The sequence below is a fragment of the Triturus cristatus genome, chromosome 6 (genome assembly GCF_964204655.1).
Source record: "Triturus cristatus chromosome 6, aTriCri1.1, whole genome shotgun sequence".
In the NCBI taxonomy this organism is placed as follows: domain Eukaryota; kingdom Metazoa; phylum Chordata; class Amphibia; order Caudata; family Salamandridae; genus Triturus; species Triturus cristatus.
The window spans coordinates 1,304,206,436-1,304,228,394 of record NC_140589.1 but is presented as its reverse complement, the minus strand read 5'-3'; the positions used below and the strand labels follow the sequence as shown (position 1 = coordinate 1,304,228,394).

Genomic DNA, 21,959 nt, shown 5'->3' with positions numbered 1-21,959 from the left:
TTTGGACTTACCCGACGACTTGGAGCCGGACGATCGATGGCGTCGGCTAGGGCTCCGCGAGCGATCCTTGGACCTCCTCCTGGACCGGGATCGCGCACGACGCGGAGCCGAGTGGCGAAGCTCGAGAAGCTTGCGGGACCGCTCCCGCCTAGCCTTCGAAGTCAGGGCCTGGCAGTCGTTGCACGACTCCGCGTCGTGGTCGGGGCCTAAGCAGTAGAGGCACCGGCGGTGGTGATCGGTCACCGACATCAGTCGATGGCAATCCTCGCAAGCCTTGAACCCAGGCATCCTACCGGCACCAGATGTCGACAGACAAGGATCAAAAATGATCAAAAAAGATTTAGTCAAAAAAGACTAAAAGGGGTAGCTCTCCCGGATCTGCGCTTACTGGCGCGGAAAAAAGAAGAACTGACGTCAGCGCGCGAGGGCGGCGTCTAAGTACTCCGACGACGTCATCCCGGCACACGACGCCGACGACGGACGCGGAGCCGCAGACGACGCCTAGCGACGCGCAAGGGGTATTGCTGACGAAAAATCTTCCGGATCCAGTCTGACGCCTGGGGATATTCTAAGGTGAGGAATCTAACTAACGTGTTTCTTTCAGATAACTTGTCCACCATTCATTCATTGACAAACTTGAGGTCACCTCAGCTTTTCCCTAGTGATTTGGTCCAAAAAACTTACATCCAAATGGTTTGCAGATATGCCTAAAATAAATTTAAAAAATCATGCGGAGAACAAGCATGTTTTTTGTATTTTTCATTCCTCTCAATTCCATGGTGCTTACAACAAGCATTAACTCTAGATGAAATAACAGAAGGCGAAATTACAAGTGTGGCAGAGCCTGGAAATATAAGGTCCCACAACTCTGGACCTGAGACTTTGGGCCTGGGACAATTGCTGCAAGATAGGGGCTGAGGGCAGCAGTATTACCCAGTTCTCACAAGCTCACTGCAGCTGTCGAGAGGAAGCCAGCATTGCTGACTTCAGACAGGCACAAACCTACCTTAAGCTACCATCCCACGCCTCCAAACCCCACCACCAACCCCACATACACTTACCGCCTACACACAGCAGGCGGGATAAGTATGTGATGTTTGCTGAATAGTGTAAAAACCACCAGTGGCGGCTGGCACAGCTCGCGGTGAGAGGGCGGGTGTGGGAGGTTGCAGAGGGTGCAGGGTTCAAGCGGGAGGTAGCAATTGCAGAGGGAAGGAAGAAAAAAAACACGTAGCTTTGCCCCCACCGGGTCCCATGTCTCTGCTCCTGGTCTCCTGCTTCCGACACAGGAACAGGAAGCAGGCAGCAAGGCTCCTTCCCCTAAGCCAATCACAACGCTGTAATGCTGGAACAGTGGGCATGTTCTCCATGCAGGCTGTAATGCAGCCTGCATGTAGAAGGTGAAAGTGTGCCTGACTGGTTTGGGTGGCCCGAAAGGGCTGACCAAAAAGTCATTGTGCACAATTAGGAGTGGGCAAACCACTCCTCCACTGCCCTGCTCGCAGAACAGGCCCGCCCGCCCGCCCACCCGCAAAGCAGCACAAAACACATAAAATGCTAATAACTGTAAGTTATTATCATTTTATGTTTTTGCTTCTTACACTGCTTGAAAGCAGTGGGGTGACGCTCCTCCGCCATAGCGGAGGAGCCGCCACTGAAAATCACCCAATAAATCCAAGTGTGAGCACTTACTGCCCATTTCAGGGGAAGCAACTTGTAATGGCTGGGCTTGGCAGCAGAGATACCGGCCAGTACATTTAATTCCTGCCCTCGTACATCCCCACTGCAAAGTCTAGCCGCTTTGTAATGGACATCCTCGAAGTAAAAAACACCTCTATTGGATCACATGTTTACAAAATGTACTTGTGCAAGTGACTCCACTCCCAAAGCCCCTGTAGATGGTCAGAGGGAGGTAATGCATGGCTTCCCAGCAGTGCTTTATTTCAGGGTTGGACACACTTCATCATATTGAATCTGGAACCTTTTACAATCCCTACACAGCTGCAGCTCCTCAAAATAATCTTTCCATGTTGCCATTCTACTCTCTGGCATAGAGGAAATACTCTGTTTATGAGACTCTCTCCAAATGCACCCCTATTCCATCCCTTAGCTTTCTCCCTCTAAACACCTCTCCCTCTTTGCCTGCATGTACCGCATACTCTCTCCCTCTCTACCCAGTGTCATCCAAAGGGTTTTGGAGGTCTTCGCCAAGAAATATTTCAACTGTTTTTTTGTGACCTTGTTAAACTTAATCATATAATTCATTACTGTCTGGCATCACACCAGATTGATTTAGCAGGACATTGGTTAATAAAATACAAATTTGTTCCATAATGGGTACCCCCAAAATATGTCATGCACGGGCCCCTAAATCCTGAACATGACACTGTGTCACAGGCGCAGCTGGCAGACAGGAATGATCTGGAAATTTGTTTTTTTTTTTCAGCTGTGCTGGGAAAAGGAGAAGGTGAGTCACTCAGGTTGTGAACATTAATGTTAAATATTTGCAGTAGATTAGTATCATAACCAGAAAGGTCTATTCCTCTTACAGGTTTATTACAGGCGAAGAATGTGCCATTTCCTTTTCAAATGGCACAGCAGTATTGTCTCAATTATGAAAACATCCTTTTTGTGTTACTAAATGAAACAAGTTGGCACGGTAAAGATGTGTGTTTTCTTTAACAGTACAAACCGCATGAAAATCTGCATAAATGTACTAGTGTGTGCTTTCTACTGCTCCTGGACGTATTGCATACAATCCTTGTATGATTTTCCAAAGCCTTTGAAATGCAATCCATTTGCTTTATATTTACTTGCAATATTCCTTCCTTTATCGCTCTAACTAGACATTATGTCCACCGTTAACAAAGAAAACTTTATGGTCATCCTATGATTGGTCCCGGACTTTAATGGATTCATAGGCTGAATGTCAACGACTCTGAAACCAATGAAGTAGGTCGATCTACACCAGTGCTTAGTTTGTAAACAAAAAAGCGCCAGGGCCCTCGTAAGGAGAACACTGCAGCTTGCACCACACATTGCCCCTGCCATGCTGCTAATGATAGTAACAACACAACTACTAACCATCACACTCTCACAAGTGTGACAATCTGGACTATTTGAGGCCTCCAAAGCTATAAGAAATTGCTTGGGCAGCAGGTAATAGTCATTTTTAATTTATATTGAATTAATATTTACCTGTTGTTTTGTGGTCATCTCTAAATTAGACAGACAGCACCGCCTTGTGGCGTCGGTGTTTACTATAAACTGCCTGTACCGAGAGCCAGAAACCACTAGCTCAAATTGAGCACTGATCTACCCTGGGATAGGAGGTGAAAGGAAACACTACTAAACAGCTTTAAATCAACAAATACAACTGAACAATCAAAACATCCTAATTATTAAATTACTGGGTGACTTGTTCGGAAACATACCCACGTTTATGCTGTATAATTTACACAATTTCATGAAGAGAAATGCTAGATATTATATGTATTTACTAATGCACCCATTTTCAATTAAATATGAATGTCATTTTCTATTTTTAAGGCCACACAACTTGTTATTTTAGCTGTAAACATTACATGGCCTCAGTAGGCACAGAAGACAATACATTCCATGTTATACATAGCACATTTTCAGTAAGCATAACATCGTTTTCAGATTTGGCAAAGGGGAGCGAGGCTTTGTGAGGAGAATGAAGCTAGTATTGGGCAAATGAATATCTTCCTTTCAAGGCCATAGCGCTCTTCTCTGAGGGAAATATCCTGACACCCGCACATTAGATACGTTTTTGATGGGAATAAAAAGTTTCCGTCACGTGGTCATGCATATTTAGTTGTATTGAAAGAATATATATATATATATACATGGATATATATATATATTCACTGAAAAAAAACATAGGTTTCAGGGACGTTATAGTTAGAAATTAGCATTTAAAAAACCATTGAAATTCACTGAAAAAACCATAGGTTTCAGGGACATTATAGTTAGTTGGTCATTTCACTTGTACAAAACCAGAGAAATTCGGCCGTTGTAGTTAGTTCAGATAACTATAACTCACGCCCCCGCAATGCACTGCTGATGACGTCACATATTACATCATTCATGACATGGTCAGTGACATCACTGATGACATCTCAAATGAAATCACTGATGACATGAAATGAAGCGCGGGCTTTTTAAAAAATAAATCAGCGGGATTCGCGACCCTAGCACAAATTCTGACGAAATTAAAAATACAAAATGCTTTTTTTGGCCCTGGGGGTCCTTGTGGGACCCCCTGAGCAGGCCTAGGGGGTCAGGGGGTTTCTACCCTGCCCCCTTTTCTTGTTTTTGACTCTGTAGACTGGTTTGGAGTGTTGGCAGCACATCACAGTGAAGCTTGTGCTCGGGAGGGTTTGCGAACCCACCGCTGCCATAGATATCGAAACTTTTTCTTTTTCTAATTTCTCAGGAACTACTGAACAGATTTACACCATTTAAGAAAAAGGACTCTTTCTGAACCAAGGGCTACCTTTTTGCCAAATTTGGTGTAATTCCGTTCAGCAGTTCAGGCTGTAGCTTTGCCTAAGGTTTCCTATGGAAAATAACATGGGGAAAAAGCGTTTTGGGAGCCCCTTCGCGAATCATCCCGAAACTTTCAAGACAGGAGCTGACCGGAGCGGGCCATTAGTTTTGAAAATTTCTATATATACATATATATATATACACACAAAGATTAAGGATAGATTATAGTAAGGAAACTGCATTTATTCTTTCTATACAACCCCAACTTAAACTATAAAAAATTAGAAATTCTAAAGTTATAACTTACATTTATAAGGCACCACCTTCAATTTACTATAAGTTGTGCACCTCTGTACACAGTCTTGTCACCTCACTTGCGACAATACATTAACTATAACTCGCACCTTCTCCATGCACTGGTTATACCCTTACATATTACATGATTTATAGCATGTGAAATCATAGCATTTATAACTACACTTATGACATCTCAAACGACATACTGTGACAAGTTATAGTTAATGTAGTGTGGCGAGTGTGCTGACAAATCGGACTGGAGTGCTGTGTGGTACAGTGGAGTGGACTGGCATGCCATAGAGAGTTGGAAAGTGTCATAGAGTGGATTTGAGTGTTCTATAGTGGAGTGGAGTGGAGTAGAGCAGAGTGCGGGATTGTGTGGTAGAGTGGAATGGCAGAGTGCCTCATAGAGTTGAGTGGCATAGAGTATCAAAGAGTGGATTGTTGTAGACTGGAGTAGTAGAGTGGATTAGTGGGTCATAGAGTAGAGTGCAGTAAGGTGGGATGGAGGGGTACAGAGGAAGTTGAGTAGAGTGCCATACAGTGGGATAGAGTAAACTAGAGTGGTGTATACTTGGAAAGACTGAAGTACACTGTTGAACAGTGGAGTACTATAGACCAGTAGCGACTAGTGTTAATGGATGCAAGAGGCATTGCCCAGCCACCCTTGGGTAAAAAAACATGGAGCAGCTGAAAAGAAATTTCTGCTCCTTGACAGTGTGCCAATTCTCTTGGGTGAACTGTGATAAACTTTGCTGATGTCCTACTGCGTAAGTGCCAGCCAGGCAAGGTTTTCTTTGACCTGCAGGCACAATCTACAACAGTGGCAATTGATCTGTTTCCTTTTGGGGCACTTCAACAGTTGCCCTGTGAGGACTTAGAAAAACTCAATTCATGTCAATGGCTGTGTAAGTGGGGCAGGCTGATGAGGCCAAGGAGCTGGGGGTGGCAATAATTTGCTGATCATCGCAGAGGGGCAGGCTGTAGGAGGGGTGCAGGGGGGTGCTCTCTTTCCAGTAGCACGTGTATAGTACTGCATATGCTTTTACTTTGAACATAAAACATTATAGAGCAGAGCCCGAGTCTGTTCCTTCTGAGTGTTTCTAATCTCAACTTGTTGGTTGCAGCTGAGGCCCAAGAGATAGAAGGAACTAACTGCAGTCTTGCGTACAACAATTACACTAGTAGACTTCTGTGCCCCTGCCACGGAGTCACTAGGCCCTTAGCAAAGGACCAAGATCGGAGATTGATGTCAGGGGGAGCGAAGAGTCAAAGTACGTAAATTACTGTAGGAATATATGTTATCTTTCAAGTAAGAGGATGAAGAGCAATCTTCCTACATGCAGGATTTTTGTGTATATTACAACTGTTCTACCACACCTGGCAAGTAGTCAGGCTGGTGATGTTGGGGCAGATCAGTCAAAAGGGTGCCTTGACGGTCTGTAAACCAGCCCTGATGGCCTCAACTATGCAATAACAAACATAGAGGAGGCATGATGAAATACATTATTTGCCTAGGAACACACAATTTGGTCAAACAGTGATGCTGGGAAAGATGTCAGATAAGGTGACTTATAAACTCAAAACAGTGTTATTTCTGTGACATGAAAATGCATGTCACTTTAGTACATCAGATTATATCTGTGAATGAAGAAGTCTTTAGTAAAAGAACATTCCTTTTTTACGTGAACTGAGAAACTTTCGGGTCCCGCCATGATGACAACAACATTATTAAACTAAAAGGCATATGCGATAAAAAGTTTGTGTAAGTGATATTTACATAGTTATATTTCAAGTTTAGTGGTGGGCCCAGACACTGGGATAAAGTGTTGGGGAAGCGTGCAAGCAGAGAGGCCATTATTGTGTTCCAAGGGTAACCAACACAATAATATACCTGGGCCTTAGTTATATATTGGGCCACGGTATACCGCAGTTATTTTCTTCGGTATACCGCGATGACAAGGCAGTATATGATTGGCTAATAACTGTGTTTACAAAATTAAAAGGCAGCCATATTTTTACTATGCTTTGACAGTGCTCTGCATTATGGCCTCAAATATAGTTAAGTAGTAGGATTTATTGTTGTTCCCTACCTATTACCACTTTGTTAAAGTGGTAATAGGTAGGGATTTTTCTCTTTTTTAAAGTTTACAGAGCACTGCACTATTACCTAGCAAGTACCCTGTTTTTATGTTCAGCAGGTCACCATGCGTCGTTCCAAAGGGAGGGGTTGCTCCCAAAGATGAGGACTTCCACCTTGTCTGTGTTGAGCTTGAGACAGTTGTCCTTCATCCAGCTGGCGAAGTTCATCATACATGTGTGGACGTTGGTTCTGGTGGTGGAGGGGCCTTCTAACAGTGAGAGGATAATCTGAGTGTCATCGGTGTAGGAGATGATGTTGAGTCCATGAGATCTGACAGTGTTGGTCAGGAGAATCTTGTACATGTTGAAGAGGATGGGGCTGAGGGACGATCCTTGGGGGATGCTGCAGATGAACTTCTTGAGTTCCGATGTGAACAGCGAGAGACGGATTCTTTGGTTTCTTCAGGTGAGGTATGAGGCAAACCATTCCATGCGCAGTACGGACCGAAGGAGGAGTCACCAAACTCGTGACTTCCAAAGACGGTCCAAGAAGAAAAACAAACTGCAAACATCCGGGCCCAACACCAGATGGCGACCTATGCTAAGTGTACAATCTGCAGCTCATATGCCTCGAACTCTTTGGTTTCTTCAGGTGAGGTATGAGGCAAACCATTTGAGGGTGTCTCACGGATTTCCTATGTGGTGAAGTCTGTTGGTCAAGATGTGATGGGAGACAGTGTCGAAAGGTGGCTGACAGGTCCAGGAGGATGAGGGCTGCCATTTTGCCACGGTCCAGGAGGGCCCTGATGTCGTTAGTGGCTGCAATCAGGGCTGTATCTGTGCTGTGGTTGGCTCAGAATCTGGATTGATAGGGGTCCAGGAGTTTGTTGTGTTCCCGGTATTTTGCGATTTGTTGGTTGATTGTCTTTTTGAGAACCTTCGCTGGGAAGGGGAGCAGAGAGATGGGCCAGTAGTTCTTCAGTTCTGCTGGGTCGGCAGATGATTTCTTCAGGAGGGGCCTTACTTCAGCGGGATTCCAGTCCTCATGGAAGGAGGCTGAGGTGATGGAGGCATTTAGGACGTTCTTGAGTCTGTTGCCCATCATCTTGCTCCCAATGTTGAAGATGTGGTGGGGTCCGGAGTCCTTGGTTGCTCCTGAGTGTACAGAGCTCATGATGGTGATTGCTGCTTGCAAGGTGAGGGGGTCACAGCGGGTGAGCAGGCATTCAGGGTTTTTGTCCGTGGGTGTGAGCAGGCCGATGCTCTCATTGGTAGGGGGTTGGGGTTTGAAGTTTTCGAAGATGGCTGAAATATTGTCATCGAAGAAGTCCGGCAGGGTGTCACAGAGTTCTTGGGAGGGGTGATGATGTTCTCTGTGGCTGCGGGATTAGAGTACTCCTTCACAATGGCAAAGAGTTCCTTGCTGCGGATTGTGCTGGCTTATATGTGGTCTGCTAGGGCGTTCATCGTTGTTTCTTGCAGAAGGTGGTCGTACCGGTTGAGTGCTGTCTTAACCGTGGTGTGGTCTTCTGTCATTGTGCTGGTGTGCCACTTTCTTTCCAGTTGCTGACAGTTATGTGGTGGAGTTCAACTCCATGGTGAAGAGGTGGCTCTTTTGGCAGTTCTTTGGGCTTGACTGTGCAGGATTGGAGGATGTGTCTGGGAGGTGGAAGTTGAGTACATTGTTCCAATGGCCTTCTTTTTTTTTTTATAAACCTTTTTTATTGGCATTTATATAATAGTACATACAACAACACATCTGGTAATGCAATTGATATAGACATTCAAGCAGGAGCACTCAATCGCGCCTTATGTGGACTTCTGAGCGTGTAAGCCTAGGGTATGTAGGCCCCCACTCAGTCTATGAGCTGACAGCAGTCCCCCGAGGCCTGTGCCGAAGTATACCCAACCAGCTTGCGTGGTGGTCGCTGCGCCTTGCTGGGGCTGTGGGGTGTGTCTATTCCCCCATGTATTTTATCATAGGGGCTATGAGATTGCAGCCACATGTTAACCATAAACAAACTGGGATATATAAACTGGGGGTGCACTGTGTCACAGAGGATGAGCACTACTAATCTTACGCCTGAGAGCTATACCATTGCAAGGTATGTTGTTGGGGTTACGCGGGTGCGAGGGGGAAAAGGGAGGCGGGAGCGCTGATCACTGCCCATGTGAGGGCGTGTGTTCCAATGGCCTTCTGATATCTTTTTTCAGTTTCGGTGTGTGGAGCTTGGGGGTGTGGTGCCAGTAATGGTAAGTATTGAGGTGGTGAAGGGGACGCTGTAGTGGTCGGTCCAAGTGAGCGGTGAGGCATGGTTGTACTTGCAATGAGAGTGGAGACGATGACGAGTTGCTTGAGCCCGATGTTGCTCATGCTTTCCAGGAGGTCGGTTGTGTTGGTGTCGCCGAGGTGGAAGTTAAGATCAATAAATAATTTTCCCCACCTATTATCACTTTAATAAAGTTAGGTAGGGAAAAAATATATAACCAAATACTTACCTATATATAAGGCCCTAACACAGAATACAGGCAAAGTTGTCGTAAAACAACATGGCTGCCTTTAACTTTTGTAAAGGCAGTCATTAGCCAATCACATAATGACTTCTCATCGGCATATATCATGGTACATTCGCCAAATTTTGCGAAACTGCCACTACAACAGATATTACTAAGTTAAAATACCTTACAACTTAAAAAATACTTACCTGTACTACCAATAAGGATCATCTATACCCCATAATCTCTAATTCAGGCAAATTGTCAGCCAATGTAGTAAAAGCTATGGAATGTTTGGAAACTCTGCAAAGTTTCGTAGAGACTATCAAACAGGCGCAAAGTTTATATATATATTATATATATGTATATTTATTTTTTAGCACACAGCTGCAACTGAATGTTTTCTAATGAGAGACCTGGTCGGTTGAAATGACAATTGACTTTTGATCTTTGCTGTAGTGCATGCTATTTTGCATTAAGCCTGGCCTGAGAATTTTATTTTAATGAAGTTGGTGTAATTTGCAGTATTTTGGGAATTTCGTGTTGCACATCTTTTACAACATTTCTTGCTATTTGCAGTCAAAATGTATCAGAAAAGCACAGGAACAACTGAGTGTGAGTGGCTGTTTGTGGTGGTTTTATTTAACGTGTCCTTGCAGCAAGAAATGGCGCTCTAAACTGACAGGTTCACATTTCATATTCACACACCCCTACATTACACACTAGTTGGACTTGGGCTTCCCGACGTGTTGTGTTTTATTTTTAACATTTGGCCTCTCTTTGCCGGGCCTGAAAAGCTCTGGGGGCATTTCCATTTTCCAAGCAGAAGCCTTGTGATCCTTGTATTTTGCAGGTCCTCTTTAGAGGAGCGAGCTCTGTGTTCAAGGTGAACAAGTCATCAAAAAAGGTGGTAAATTCAATTCCAAAGCTGGGATCCATTCCAAAATGTTTAGATCAGTGGGAAGCCTCAAAGCCTTCGATCCTGGTTAAGACTAGGTAATGAAAGAGCCCTTGCAGACTCACACCCCCAAAGGTGAGGGGAACATTCAGCATGATGAATGGAGTGCCAAATTCTACTCAAAGAAGAAAGAACCCAGAGCAAAAGCAACTGCTACTCCAAAGTGTGCATTTACACTTCCAGAACTGACATCTTCATCACTATCCGCCAGCGCTGCTAAACCTTGTCTGTCGAGTGTGATAAAAAGTTTCTTTTTCCTTTAATTGTTCAAAATGTTCACGTTTCAATAGCATTTTTCAAAGCTTCCCGATTTTATTTTGTTCGCCTGATACCCCATAGATATTTCTGAAAGTGTTTTGTCTCTCTGGCTCATTCCTTTACTTGAAACCATTCATTTTCATTAGTGGTTTGTTTGCCTTCATTTTATTATCTTAATAAATACAAACACTCTCTGTAGTGTATATCTGATCCAAGGTTTATTTACTCGGGTTTCGTCCTACTTTCCCCATTCCTAATAACAGCTCCACCCTATACAGGGCAATAATACACAGTATCTTTAGTTTGGGTTTTCTATGGGACTTTGTCACAATCCACTTGCTCAGTTATGATATGTAAATCTACAATACCTCCTATTTGCAAGTCAGCTAGCAATGAAAATGCCCTGTTGACTTTCCCATTTACATCTAACATGGGGCATCCTCAAACCCAAAAAAAAGGCCATAATCCTTGCTCCGCTATAGGCTAAAGGTTACACTGAATAAAAAAAAGACTAATTTCAACTACAAGTTCACATTGAAAATGTTGTTCTTTTTGATACATTTACATCAGGATGACTCCTGGCCACGGGACAGACAGCACTTATTGATGTCTGAAGCAAAGCCTTGAACGCAGTCAATAGCAGAACACAGTGGCAGTTATACCCCCTGAATCTGTGCGACACTTTGGACATAGTAGTCCACCCCTTCCATTATCTAGGCTGGGTGTGTGGGGGTTTCTGACAGCCCAATGGGGTCTTCAGTGCTTCTTCGTGTATTGCACTCACTTACTTCAAAATGGGCCATTATCCTCGCCCACACTTCCATTTTCCTGGGGTGTGTGACAAAGTTTGCCTCTCTTCTCTTTAATATACATCTGTAGCCATTCCAATTTATATATTCATTCAGTAGGAAACAGATTGGGTGATTGCATCCAAATCTCTTAACTTCAATCAATTTAGGAGAAATTCAAAACCAAAATACAAAATCCCACAGAAGTAGAAATACAACTGTACTCTTAGTCACCATCTTAAACCAAGGAGCCCCGACCTGAACACATCCATAGAAAGAGCACACAAGTGAACTTACAGTTCCTAATCAACATATTTCAATTGTAGAGTGTGTATCTGATAAGATAGGAAATCAAATATTTATTTGGTATGTAGCAACACTGAAAATACACCATCAAGTCCTGGTCATTTGTGCAGCTTGCGACAAACTTAAGGCATACTAAAAACAATGATGAAACAGCGTGGTGGTTGCAAAAACCCTATTGTTGCTAGGCTTATAATCTGCCCTTTGCTTACCATTGGTGGTCTTTATTGTCACTTATTTGTTTGCTTCTTATTCAATGGCTTTCATTGTTGCAGCTTGGCACTCTTTTGTTTATCCCGCCCATGGAGCATAGCCTCTTCACCATCTCTCTGCTTGGCTCGCTTTTATACCTTTCCTTACTCACTTTAGCTTAAGCACTCCATGTGAGTGCATGTTTCTTCAGCTGTTCTTGCGCATCTCCCACTCTCTTACTCCTTACTGCTTTACCTAGTCCATGTGCTTTTCTCTCCTTGCGGTCCACATTGCTCTCTCTTTCCCATGTGTTTCTCTGCCCTATGCACTTGTTCTTACCTTGCTCATGTATTTCTCTGCCTCTCCACCTTGCTGTTCTCACCCACGTGTTTCTCTCCCCCACCCATAGTCCACATTGCTCTCTATCACTCAAGTTATTCTCCCTCATTTGCTTTCCTCCACCCTCTGTGCTGCTTGCCCACACACCCTCTGCGTTCCTTGCCCCTCCACCCTCTGTGTAACTTCCCTACCTGCCTGCTGTGTCGCTTTGATCCCTACGCTTTCCCCACATGCCTGTCACCTTTGATCCCTACGCTTTCCCCACATGCCTGCCACCTTTGATCCCTACGCTTTCCCCACATGCCTGCCACCTTGATCCTGCTGTCAGATGTCTTCCTAAACTACACTTCCATTAAGTATATTATTTAAGGTTTGGAGATTTGAGCTAATGGAACCATAAATGTTATTGGATGAAAAAAAACATAGCCACCGGCTGAAAAAGCACTAGTGAAACCAAAGACAGCGGAAAATAAAATAAGGACAGGATTTGCAACCCTCTGCTGAGCCCTTACGGAAAGCCAAACAAGCTGAGGCAAATAAAAATGTAGTGCATCGAAACTAACATATATGGCCGATAGTGAAGTGATCCATGCAATGGGGCCAGACTGCAGTGTGTGACCAAAACAGCAAAAGGAGGGGCAATTGTAAACTATTAGCCAACAAAAACAAAGGGATTTCAAAAGGCACATGAAGGAACGAATGAAAACTGATGTCTCGAGAGACAGCACATACACTGCCTAGGCGAGACCTACAAAGGAACTCGTGTTTGAAAATGACCATTATTAGAAAAACCTTTATATGCTGACCCTTAGCAACGTGCAGCTTTACAAAGAGTGTGTCCCATAAACACTGGCTTCTAAAACTGGCTGATACTTCCTGCTATTAAAAAAAAATTCAAATATGTAACAACTCAATTCTGCATTCAGAGAAATAGTTTATTCTCCCATGAGGAGAACTAGGGTCCCTATTAAATATTGCCTGGCATTACAAACACTCTGATTGTCGCACATTAGAAAGGTTCACCTGTCTTTCTGGGATAAAAAACTGTTAGGTATTTTAGTTACTTGCTGCTGCTAAAGATGTATATTACATTATGGCTGCTAAAGAGGCATATTACCTGAATGACTTCAAAGAATATTTGCCCCATACCAATGGCGGCTGCCCATAGGGGTGCCAGGATGTCGACCCACTGCCTCGTAAAGCCACTATTGCGTGGCATGTTACAGCTTTTCCATGAAAACAAATAATCTCAGGAAATGTGTTTTTTGCTTGTAAAAGCAGAAATGTTACCTTGCCAGCAGAAGAGGGCTCCGCTAGCTGTATTGTGCATGTGTCAGGTGAGGACTCTTAAGATTCTGGCCTCACACAGACACTATACATATCTGTGATGCTGCACCAGCGCCAGGCAGTGCAGCATGGCAGATAATGGAGCTTCATTGCTTTCCAATCAAAATCCTTCTTGCACTATCAGAAGCTGGAATAGAAAAAATAGGTCTACCACGGTATCTATTCAACCCTAATATGGCTTCTGATTGGGTGGAAGCTTCTGCCTTTGGTATGCCGTAGACGGACGGGGAGTCAGTAATCATGGGTCTGCCCTGCAGACAAACAGCATGTACACTCATGTTGGAGACTGCCCCAGATACGTTTTTGTGGCACCATATTAGAATTGGCTGCCATTAGTAAACTGAATAGCTAAAATAGCCAAATATTTGCTAATCGGGGCATGTTTGAACTTGTTAACGACACGTTCTATAAGTGTTCTACAAGGTATGGAAGACTGACAGAATTTGAGCTTGCAGCAGGCAATGTTTTAATATCAGGGAAATCAACAGTATAGAGTAGCTCAGCAGAGCATAAAACCGGCACGCAAAGTGACCTGTCAGACCATCCATCGGGCACTGCCTGGCTGTCCTAGAGGTCAGTCCGACACCGACATAAGTGTGTGCGCATGCGATTTGAAAGCCTGCGAAGGTAATCGGCCAGGGGATTGGCAGTGCCCAAGGTTGGGTGCTGGAGAGTTTTTGTATGGGCATCGAGGGGCCTCAACTTTCAAAATCCACCAGCCGCCACTGCCCCATACACTCTTTTGACTCAAAATGATGTTTCTCAAATTTCTCGTATTTGAATGTCTTCATTAACTAGAAAAAGAGAAATACAGGAATGATTTCAGATTCACCCAAAGAGATGAGATTTCGTTATTGTTCAAAAGTTTTTTTCAAACTGATTCAAAGACCCTGACATGCAAGTATCAATTGAGGAAGGACAACTATACCTGTTCAAGAAGCTGTCGTAACCGCTGAAGCTGAGACTCCAGCTGTTTGTTGTGATCTTCCAATATCTGCATCCGGGCCTCGAGGCGGCCCTTGTGCTGCCTGAGGAGCTTGGCCTCAGCTATGAGCTCAGAGTCCTCCGTGGAGAGCAGCGAGTCCGGCGGGGAAGAGGGGGGATTCATCCCCTTTCTTAAATGCTGTTCCTTCAGCTGCTCATATTCAGCCTGTAAGCTCCTAATTTGAATGAGGAGAGAAGAGGGAGGTGTTGGACATCATATAAAATAAACAGCAGTGAATGCAGTCTATTTAAGGCGAATGTACTTAAATACTACGTTTCATCTCTTTGCTTCACTTAAATTGCTGTCAACTAGTAGAGGATGTACAATGTGAGGGTAAACCATTTTGTTACACAAGTCGGCAACTGTCAAACTTTTATTTTATATGGTTCAAGAGCTGAATGCCAGGTCAGGTCAATATGGTGTATTCCGCAACACAAAATGTTTTTGGGATAAATCCGGCATAGTCATCCACCTCCCCAACCACTGAGCGCAGTGGTTTCAACTGATTGTAAGTAGATACAGCAGCAAATTACTTTAAACATGCTTCCCTCCTAGCTTCACATTTCTAAAAGGACATATCTTTACTTGTGTGGTTTTTAAACAGTTAAATGAGGAAGTACCTTTGGATCTCATTCTGCACTTTAAAGGAAATACTCTAACCCATGTCTGCACTGCTGCTGCTTCTTGAAATATTTGCCCCTGAAAAATGTCTGAAGGGCCCTACCCTGACCACGCCCATTTTCTGGTCTGATATTGAATTTCATCAATAGAATGCGCCAATCTTCAGCCTTTCCTCAGTTACAAGTAAGTGTTTTTTTAAACTGTCCTGGGTGTTCAGCTCCAGCCTCACTGTGTGATATTTAAATGTACTGCAAAGGCAATAAAAGGCCTAGCAATGCAGCAGCACAATAGGAGGAGAAAGCATGCAGGGCGAGGGGAAGGCTTCAGGCTTGGTTTTCATCCAGCAAGCACAGTCCTGGTACTATATACTGTCTGACGACCCTACAGAGTTTTTTATTAAAAACAGGCTACGGTCATTGAACCTGAGAAGAGACAGACTTTGGGCTTCTTTATAAAAGTATCATTTGGTGATTCTTATTTTATTAAAATTGCACATTTATAGGGATAGTTTAATCAACTATTTCACAGAAGGTCATAAATCCAAGAAGACCTAACCAAGGAAAAATCTGGAATCCTTACAAATGGAGATTTGTGGTGAGGCAGGATTGAGAACAGACAGTTCTGTTTTTTAATGTGTGGCCCTTTGTTTTCATTGAGGATCTAATCCATTGTCTACAACTGAGTTCCATGTCTGACAGCAGTGGTGCATGGCTGGGACATGGGTGGTCCCTAATGGCATAGCTCAAATTAATGCCCCCCCTGCAGAATTTAATAAGAAGTCCCTGAGACTCCCACATCTCAATGCTATCCATAGGCTTTACACTGAGTGGGGGATCCATTAAAGGGGACAGGGGGCGATGCATCAGGAGCTTGCCTTTCACCCCTATGGGTCCACACCAGTTTTGAGCCGAAACTGCGAGCTAACAAGGCTGATGATGTAAACCCATTTCAGATTACAACATACCCGAATGTGCACATGCAACTGTAGTTGCGTGATATTGCAGGCCTTGAATAACCTGACTGCGAAGGGGAGGGATGGGTTAAACTATGAACTAGCTGTCAGGTGGGGACTTGGTAAATGTATATTATTTACAATACGAACCAAACTGATGTTTCAGTGACAGTCCATGCTTAAATGGAGGCATTTTGGTAATGTTGTGTCATAATTCCCTACTATGATAATTATTCCAGGACTTTCATCGATGAATTTCCACATCTATGCTGAAGTTCTTTTCTAACTTTGCTATTACGATGGTGCCCACTCCAAAAAGAGGATAACCTTAACTTTGTTTTAAGATAACACAATTCACTGCATTTATTCAGCAACACTCACACACAAAAGTATAAGAAGACAACCTCATGAATGGAAAGAAGATAATAAATGAAGTTTAAATTAAGAAGCAGCTGAAGCTGCAGAAGATGAACCTTAACAGGCTTAGGTAGCAGAAGGAGGTTGGGGTCCCAGGGCATAGAAGGAAAATGTCAGCAATAAAGAGAATAGTAAAAACGTCCCATTACCGTTGCTCTTCCTCCAGGTCAGCGATGATTCGCTCCAACTCTCCCCGCTCTTCCCGCTCCACCGACTTCAGGATCTGTGCAGGACTTTGGGGCTGGCTCAGCGGGGACTCTCCTCCCAGGGTTTGGCAGTACTGTTGTATCAAAGCATGCTCGTCCTCCCTGGGTAAGGCAGACCAGAGATGAAGACAATTACGTAAACCTATATATGCGATGGCTTCCCTAGTACACTCTCCACAGGACATTCATTTACACACAGTTGTAATTAGTGCTGAAACTGCTTTTGACTGTTAGTAAGGTCCTCCTGCCAGTTAACAGAGTAGTGGTGATTGGTGCTTTCCGGAAAGACCATTTCAGTGGCACTGTGCACGCTTTACACTCTTGACATAGACTGCACAGGCCAGTTTGTTCAGCCATCTTGGAAACATCATAATGTAGTTAAAGTAAGAGGGCGCAAGGGACCACTTCAGCATGGCCTGAGTTCTCCCCGAGTGCCATAGGGGCACAATATTTATTCAGTACAATGTTCTATTAGACTAAATTGGATTTCATCCAAAGCAAAATGGCTATGGAAAATCAACATACAAAACTTGAAAAAAGCCTCGAACTTCTGTGAAGATTCCATACACCGGCAGACAGGCCTTACAAAGGCTTAAAAGCAATTGTGGTAGATGTCGGCAGCGCACTCATTGTACAGTAGTTTTGTCTTCTGTAATGCAGGATAAATTGTTATTGCAAGCAACTGGTTAAGACAGCCGCAATGAAGGATTAACTTTTTGTATAAGAAGTCCTGAGTATTTTGCTATTCTATACTAAGCATAAAACAGCACATCTGACTTTAGTGGACATTTTGTCCAGAGGCGGCTCCTCCCCTAAGGCTGAGGAGTACCACCTGACCACTTTTAAGCAGTGTCACTAAAGGAAAAATAAAAGGATAATAATTCTAAGTTATTATCATTTTATTTTTTTCCTTGTTGCAGCAGCTTTTCAGGCGGGACGGGTCGGGCGGGGCTGCTCTGCTGACAGAGCAGGGGAGTAGTGGTTTGCACTCACTAAAGTGCACATGAATGTTTGACCGGCCCTCTGGGGCCAGCCAAACATTCATGCGCACTGTGCATGTTGTCCATGCAGGCTGCATTACAGCCTGCGTGGAGAACATGCCCACCACTCCAGCCCCTGGCTGAGTGCTGTGTCATGGCGCTCAGACCAATCACAAAGCTGCATTTCAGCATTGTGATTGGCAATCGGGAGGCTAGGAGACGGTGCATCCTGCTTCCTGCCCTGGAAGCGGCGAAGAGGACCAAGAGGAGGCGGTGGCAACAGCAGCAGACAGGTAAGTGTGCATTTTTTTTTAATTTCATCTTCACCTCCTCCCCCGCCTTCAAATACTAACCGCCACTAATTTTGTCACAGAGAAAAATACATTAAACAGTACTTTACTTGGGGGCGTGGCCAACCGGGCAGCGAAATGGCCGCTCTGTGAGCGAGCTCCGCCGGCTGCATGAACAAATCCTGAAATAATCCTTCCCAAGCACGTGAAGTGTCCCGTTTTCTACGCCGGAGGGTGTCGCACATCGAGCAGCGCTGCCGTCTGTCATCTGAAGGCTGCTGGAAACCGCGGTGCCGAGCTGTGCCCTTGTCCTCCCCACCCGCGTGGATCCTCTGGTGCGAGCCCGCTGCTGTGAGGGTCGGAGGCGGCTGGTTGCGGCTGCGTGAGGCCGGGGCTGTGCGGGCCTGGGGTGAAGCGGCCGGCTGCTCCCTCGGACCTGGAGAGAGAGGGAGTGAGGGGTCCGTCGCCGCAGGAGCGGAACCATCTGGGGACCCGGCCGCTGTGCTCCGTCTGCCGCGCTGTGTGGAGCGCTGCCGGGCCTGCCTGCGCCAGACCGAGGAAGGAGGTCACCCGGGCGGCGCGGGCGCCATCTTGTAAACACTAGCGGGGGCGGCCGAGAGACTGGCCTGCGCGGCGCCTGGTGGACGCCGGACTATAGCTTGGCCCGCGCCCCTACACACTTGCTGTGAGGGTAGGCGACAACCTGTGTGGGGTGACCTGCGGATGGGACTGGCGCTGTGGTGACTGCTGGACACACGCTATAGGCTGTCACTGGCTCTGCTGCGGGCGGCCTGGAGGCGATTGGAACCGCGAGAGGCCACGGTGGTGCCTTAACATACCGCATCGTTCCCGTGCCGGACCCGGAGGCTGTCCGATCGAGGACGCGGCTTGGTCGCGCCGGGGGCGGCTGAGCCGGGACAGTCGGACTCCTGTGGACACCTGCAGATGAGAAGGGGGCGGCAGTGGGACTATATGTGGCGCCACAGGTGAAAGATAGTTGGGCTGCCTGTGGCCCATCGCACCACACCCGCGCTGCCCGGCAAGAAGGGGGCTGATTGGACCCGGCTGGCGGGTGCGATTCCACGCTGCGCCCCAATTGATCTGAGGCCATAGGGGTGTAGTGGAGGCGGAGAGGCTGCACCCCGAGGGTTGATCCCGGCGCACGGGGCGCTGTCTGGGATACGCTGCCATACCGGACTGCCTCAGCGGACACCTCCCTGCAGGGGTCCGTGGCGGGCCAGACGCCATGGGAGGGAAGAACGAGGCGAAGCAGTCCCGGCTCACATTTGAACACAAGCGCCAGGCCAGGCAGCAGGCAGCGGAACAAGTGGCGGCGGAGTCTACCTCGCAGGGGTCGGGGCCTGAAAGTGAATGCCACGCGCTGATGCTTGAGGTGCGGTCGAGCCTGAAGAGTATTGATGCAAAACTGGACGCCATGGCCTCACAGCTGGAATCAGTCAAGCAACAGGTGGACTCGCACGAATCACGACTTGACAGCCTAGAGAACGAACGCACTGAATGCTGTGAGTTCAGACGGGAGACCAAACAACACCTCACGTTTGTGGATAAGGAACTGGCATTCCTCAGGGCCAGGACTGATGATTTAGAGGCCAGGTCCCGCAGATCCAACATTCGCATCACTGGCATCCCGGAAACGACGAACATGGGCAAGATGGAGCTCTATGTGTCGGAGCTGCTCCACGAGCTCTTTGATCCGGCGCTTTCCCCGATGTTCGCGGTTGAGAGGGCACACCGGTCGCTGGGGAAGAAGCCGCCAGTGGGGGCGGCGCCGCGCCCGATCCTGGCTAAGATCCTGAACTTTCAAGATAGGGACCTTATCTTACGCCTTGCACGTGAAAAGGGGAAAATCGAACATAAAGGTAACCACATCTCCTTTTACCCGGATTTCACTCCTCTGGTGCAGGCTGCCCGAAAAGAATTTTTGCCTGCCAAAAAGCTGCTCCTGCAGGCTATCATCCCATATGCACTGTTATATCCAGCCAAGCTGAAGGTGACATACGAAGGCACCACTCACTACTTCACCGAGGCAAAGGAGGCGTTGAAGTTTGCTAAGCGGCTCGGTGGAGCTGCGGCTAGACGCACGTCGCCACGTGCGGAGATGGTAGACGATCGCCTGAGTGACAATGACTGACCAGGACGTGAGTAGGCGGCTAGTGCCACCCATGTTGTACATTGTGGATTCTACGGGATGGGTTGTCTTCTTCCCGCCGGTGATCGCTCCTGTGGGCCGGATTCATGTTTCCGGGGTGCCGAGGGAGGCCTATTCCTGGTATGTGCAATTTAACTCCAGAACTGGAACTCCTCGACAGGACAAGGGACTCGGATGTGTTATGGGTTGCTTATGGTGTAGCCACCCTGTGAAAGCGGGGGAGTACGTCTGGAGCACCACGCCCCATGGGGTGTCTCCCATTGTTTGTGGGTTGCATGTGCACATATGTTTTGCGTGTACATGGTGGGGATCGGTCACAACCTGATTGGGGGGTTGGTGAGGGTGGAGGGCGGCGGGGGAAGTTGGGTTCGTTAAAGTTTAACATGTTATGGTACGATGGATATAATTTTTGGCATTTCAACACACTGTGGCCACATACAAGGCACGGGCTATACACTGGGTTGGTGATACAGTGCAGGGGCGAGGGCGTAGAGACATCACGTGACTGATGGGATGGCGACCGTTAGGTTATTGACGTGGAACGTTAGAGGGCTTGGGGACTACAAAAAGGCTCGGCTAATGCAGGGGTATCTCGCCCGACACAAGATAGATATCTGCTTTCTGCAGGAAACGCACCTGTCCTCCACTCCCTCACACAGGCTGAAACACTCACGTTGGGCAAGGGTGTACTCCGCTGTCTATTCGAATTATGCTAGAGGGGTGGCCATACTCATACGGGCCGGGTTGGATTGGAAGGAACATCACACTGTATTGGACAAAGAGGGCCGCTATGTTATCACACACGGGGTGTTGCAGGGGAGGGAGATTGTATTGGCTGCAGTGTACGGACCTAACGTTGATGACCCCGACTTCTTCAGGGAACTATGGGCTCAGATCGTGTTACGGGATTGTTCCACTATTATTCTGGGCGGGGATTTTAATGTGGCACTGGTGGACGCAATGGACCGTAGGGGGGCGGGTGGGCCAACCCACATCAGAGCGCGACAAGCCGTTTTTGATATCATGGCCGAGGGATTGCTGTCGGATATATGGAGAGATAGGCACCCCGCTGATGCTGTGGGGACTTGCATAACGAGCCAGCATGCGGCATGGTCCCGACTGGATTACTGGCTGGTCTCGCCGGATGTGGCGACCTGGGGGGTTGAGGTGGACATTCAAGCACGGTCACTATCGGATCACGCCCCCTGCTTGCTAGGGATCCGGGTACCTGATGCCCCTACCCGCGCGTTCTCCTGGCGGCTACCCCAGCATGCACTCACAGACTCTGCTTTCACCGAAGAAATCAGGGAGGACATTGTGAAGTATTTTGAAACTAACACGGGGTCAGTGGCTACCGATGCGTCCCTCTGGGACGCATTTAAGGCGGTGATCTGAGGCCAGTGTATTTCCAGGCAGGCCGGAGTTCTCAAGGCCATCCGCGGGATCCTGAGCAGATTGGAGAGGGAGCTACGGGACTTAGAGGTACGATTCTGTGCTGACCCGTCGCCTTCACTGGCGGCCCAAATGAAGGCCAAGCTCCTAGAGTTCGAAACCGAGGCGCAGCGTGAGGTAAAGTTCCTGGGTAAACAGGCGGAGGCCCGTCGGTACGTGAAGGGGGATAGACCTAGCAGGACCCTGGCGCGGCTGATTTCCCCGCGTGTGCAGTCCCACTTTATAGCCTCCATACAGGACGTGGGGGGTGAGCTCCGGCTAGGGCACGATGCAGTCCTGACTGCTTTTGCCCGGTTCTACTCGTCCCTATACAC

At 46.7% G+C, this 21,959-nt stretch overlaps 1 protein-coding gene across 4 annotated transcripts in view; it reads right to left on the bottom strand.

Moving 5' to 3' along the window:
* The window catches only part of UTRN (utrophin), a 1,396,454-nt gene that overhangs the window by 61,414 nt on the left and 1,313,081 nt on the right, over positions 1-21,959 (bottom strand). For all 4 annotated transcript variants that reach the window (XM_085612275.1, XM_085612279.1, XM_085612276.1 and 1 more), the window contains 2 exons: positions 16,697-16,855; positions 14,501-14,732 (listed from right to left, as the gene is read on the bottom strand). In XM_085612275.1, the coding sequence (XP_085468401.1) occupies positions 14,501-14,732; positions 16,697-16,855 (391 nt within the window). The remainder of the gene's footprint in view (positions 1-14,500; positions 14,733-16,696; positions 16,856-21,959) is intronic.